The 4,338-nt window shown below is 36.2% G+C and overlaps 1 protein-coding gene across 1 annotated transcript; it reads left to right on the top strand.

Annotated features, from left to right (window-relative positions):
* Positions 1-2,399: 2,399 nt before the first annotated feature.
* LOC124828970 (uncharacterized) lies at positions 2,400-3,137 on the top strand. The gene has a single exon (XM_047302368.2). It carries the CDS (start codon positions 2,400-2,402, stop codon positions 3,135-3,137), a length of 738 nt encoding a protein of 245 aa, XP_047158324.2.
* Positions 3,138-4,338: the final 1,201 nt, after the last annotated feature.

Genomic DNA, 4,338 nt, shown 5'->3' with positions numbered 1-4,338 from the left:
AGAATTTCTTCAGTTCTAGATTTACTTATATGTGTCCATACAAATAAAATCAATGATCATGCAATTGAATGAGTTAAACAAAGCATGCATAGAGTATAGAAGAAAAACCCTAACAATTAATGAAAGAAAGCATATAGATTAAAGAACCAATTCAATACATGAGAGTTTCAAAGGATTACATCGGCTCCCCAACAACAATGAAGGTTTAGTTCACCATATACATGGTGAAACTAGATGAAAATAATGAAAGATAGAACCCTAGAATTTGAAGAGTGGAGCTTAAAATCCTCCTACAAGGGGTGAAGAAAGTGTGATTTTGCTTCGTTCTGCCCAAAGATACTAATCCTAATTCGGCCAAACCTTATATAGCTTCCTAAAAATTACAGAAAATTGGCCCAAGGCCCAATAAAATGGCGCTCAGCGGTAAGTGCGATTCTTTTATTTTGACGCTCAGCTGTAGTTTTGCCCCATTCTTTTATTTTGACGCTCAACTGCAGTTTTGCCCTCAATGTTGACTACAAGACTTCAGAGTGCCGCTCAGCGGTAAAAGTGGCGCTGAGTGGTACTTGCGGCTCTTCTTTTGTGCACTTTTTCTTCCTTTTCGGAGTCCAACTTCTGACTACTTCACTTCTTTCATTCACTTCTTCTTAAAATCTGCAAAAACAAGGAAAACCAAGTATAAAACCTATCCAACTCTCTTATTTCCAAAACATAAGCAAAATCATGATTACAAGCTAGTTTCTAATTCATAAAAGTTGTCTTTAAGATCAAAATTAAGTATAAAAGTAACAGTTTTTCAACTGTTATCAGGGGTAATATCAAAATTAACCCTAGAGAGGAATGTAAAGTCGTTGTTACTAGAAGTGGCAAAATTTTAGATGAGAGAAAAATAGAGAGAAAAGAAAAAGAAAGGTTGAGTGAAAAAGAGAAAGATGTAGAGGAAGAAAAAGAAAGAGAAGAGAGTGAGAGGAAAGAAAAGAAAAGAGAGAGGGAAGAAAAGAAAAGAAGAGAAGAGAGGAAGAGAAGAGAGGAAGAGAAGAGAGGAAGAGAAGAGAGGAAGAGAATGAGAAAAAAAAGAAAGAATTATATGAAAAACCTCTTCCTTATTGTTAACACTCCGGCAAGTGTACCGAATCGTATCAAGTAATAATAAATGGTAAGACCAAGTATCGTTTCCCAAGAGACTCACAGCCCTAAACAGTTATGTAATCGCTTAACCAATTAAGACTTAAGAACAATTTTTGGGGTTTTTGAATGCAAATGCAATAAAAATAAACATGAATGCAAATTTGATCAATTGAGGCTAAACACAAGGGTGAATGGATGATATTGAAAATATGAGATGAATATGTTGTTGGGGTTTAGATTTCACCTAATCACTCTCATGCATATAAGAATTCATCTTCTTCATTAATGTTAATGCCACTTTCTAATTTACCTTAAACCCGATGTCTCGTTGAAGAAAGCCTACTCTTAATTACTAGATCACAATGTCTTGTATCCCCAACCCTCATATCCCTATGTCTAGGTTATATTGCTTTTGGGAGAATTTCCCCAGTTCTAAATTTTCCCATATGTGTCCATATCGACAAAATCGATAATCATGCAATTGAATGAGTTAAACAAAGAATGCATAGAGCGTAGAGGAAAAAACCCTAACAATTAATGAAGTAAAGCATTTATAAAATAAATCAATTCAATACATGGGAGTTTAGAGGTTACATCTTCCCCAACAACAATTAAAGTTTAGTTCACCATAATCATGGAGAAACTAGATGAAGAATGGAATGGAAGAGATAAAAAAAACCCTAGAAACGAAAGAGGAGACTCCCGCATCCCCAAATCTGCCTCTAGAGGAGCAAAATGTGTGTTTTTGTGCTTATGCCATCAAGAGATACATTCCCTAGGACGTCCAACTCCTTAAATAGACCAGAAAAATAAACGAAAACAGGTCCAAGCCCACTAAATAACAAAAAACGGGTCCAAGCCCACTTCGTTGGCGCTCAGCGCCCCACTTATGGCGCCTAGCTGTAGTTGTGGCACTAAACTGATGCTCAGGGGTGGCGCTCAGGCGTGAGACAGAAGAAATTGGCGCTCAGCGCCCTTTTCTGGATTTTGGTTGACTTTTTTGTATTCCAACTATTTGGTACTTTAACTCTTCTTTCAAATCATTCCAATAGCCTACAAAATCAAGGGAATTTAGTGATAAAATCATCAAGTGTAACCTCAACTCTCTTATTCACAAAACTAAAGCAAAAACATGAGTTAAAGCAAGTTTCTAAGTAAAAAAAGGTGCATTTAGTATAAAAATTACATCACAGATAACGGTATTTTCAACCGTTATCACTTACCCAAAGAATTATTCTAGGAAGGAGAAGGAAAGATAGTTTGAGCATTTCATGGAGATTTTCAAGAAATTGGAGATTAACATACCCTTCTCTAAAGCTTTGAAACAAATGTCTTCATATGCTAAATTTCTGAAGGAACTCCTCACTAAGAAAAGGAAATACATTAAAGAGGAAACCATTGAAGTACAAGGAAACGACAGTGCTATTATACAAAAGCTTTTACCTCCCAAGTTAAAAGATCTAGGAAGCTTCACCATTCCTTGCACTGTAGGGAATATCTCTGTTGGAAGGGAACTCATTGATTTAGGAGCCAGTATCAATCTGATGTCGCTCTCTATGTTTAAGAAGATTGAAGGTTTGGAACTCAAGCCTACTCAGATGACTCTTCAACTAACGAATAGATCTCTGAAATATCCTTATGGGGTAGCTGAAGACGTGCTTGTAAAGGTGGACAAGTTTCTATTTCTTGTGGACTTTGTTATCATGGAGATGGAGGAGGATGTGAATGTGCCTCTCATTCTTAGGAGACCATTTATGAAGACTTCAAGAGTCTTAATTGATGTGGAGAATGACAAGCTTAAAGTAAGAGTCCAAGATGAAGAAGTAAATTTTGACGTGTTTGAAGTTATGTCACATACCAAGGATGAGAAAGCATGTTTCCAGTTTGATACACTTGACAAAGTTTGTATAGTGCAAGAGAAGATGGTAAGTTGTTCTTCTCCTTTAGAGAAGACGCTCATTGATGCATGTGAAGATTTGAATGAGGAGGAAAAATTGATGAGTGCTTGAATGACTTTGAGGTGTTAAAAGAACTTCCATTGCATGAGGCAAATTTTGAGAAGATTGATACCAAGGAAGAGATCAAGGAAAAGAAACTGGAGTGGAAAGTATTACCATGTTAAAACTCTGCCAAGTGTGCCGAATCATATCAAGTAATAATAAATGGTAAGCCCAAGTATCGTTTCCCAAGAGACTCATGACCTAGACATTCACGTGGTTTCTTGATTAATTAAGACTTGTAAACAAAATCATGATGTTTATAATGTAGAAAATAAATATGAATGCAAGTGTTGATCAATTGACTTGAAGAATGCAGAGGTGATTGGTGTATAAAATATGGAATGATTATGTTGTTGGGGTTTTCAACTTATCCTATTCACTCTCATGTATTTATGAATTCATCTTCTTTATTAATGTTAATGCCACTTTCTAATTTACCTTAAACTCGATGTCTCGACGAAGAAAGTCTACTCTTAATTACTAGATCACAATGTCTCGTATCCCCAGCAATTAATTATGCATTACATTCGCACAGAAGCTTAACGGCAACCAACCCTCGTATCCCTATGTTTAGGTAATATTGCTTTTGGGAGAATTTCCCCAGTTCTAGATTTCCCTATATGTTTCCATATTGACAACATTAGTAATCATGCAATTGAATGAGTTAAATAAAGCATGCATAGAGCGTTGTCGCAACCGGAATCGCGACGGGACGACGATCCAAATAAGAAACGGGTTTTGAAAAGAGATTTGGAGTCGCCACCATAGTTTATTTTGGAAAACTACGGAAAAACCATAAAATGATAAAGCACGGTCCACGAAAACCAAAGATTGGGTTCGGGAGTCGGTTACGCGTGGGGAAGGTGTTAGCACCCCACAACGCCTGCCCTAAGGCAGTACCTTTAACTAAATGCACGAATATGATGCGGTTTTCAAAATGTTTAATTATCCCCTAAAATAAAATTCTAAATAAACAAAACATATTTTTTAGTTTTTTGGGCCCGACAAGGATTGACCTTGCTCCTACGTATTCTCATTCAAAATGAGAAATCAGGGTTACGTAGTTCTAGTTAAGAGATTGTTTGTTGTTTGGAAAAGCAGATGTTTTTAATTTTTGGAGATTTTATGTTTTGAACACTAGGACGATGCGAACGATCACACGAGTGTTCAACCTTTAAACGTATTTTTTGAAATTTTATTTAAGAAAAGA

Source organism: Vigna umbellata, chromosome 8, assembly GCF_029865625.1.
Source record: "Vigna umbellata cultivar VRB3 chromosome 8, Vumbellata_1.0, whole genome shotgun sequence".
NCBI classification, from domain to species: Eukaryota; Viridiplantae; Streptophyta; class Magnoliopsida; order Fabales; family Fabaceae; genus Vigna; species Vigna umbellata.
The sequence above is the reverse complement of the archived record's forward strand: the minus strand, read 5'-3'. Positions and strand labels throughout refer to the sequence as shown.

What these genes read in the sequence shown, in the direction of transcription:
- LOC124828970 (XM_047302368.2), top strand. Translation starts at nt 2,400, where the DNA reads ATGGAGATTTTCAAGAAATTGGAGATTAACATACCCTTCTCTAAAGCT.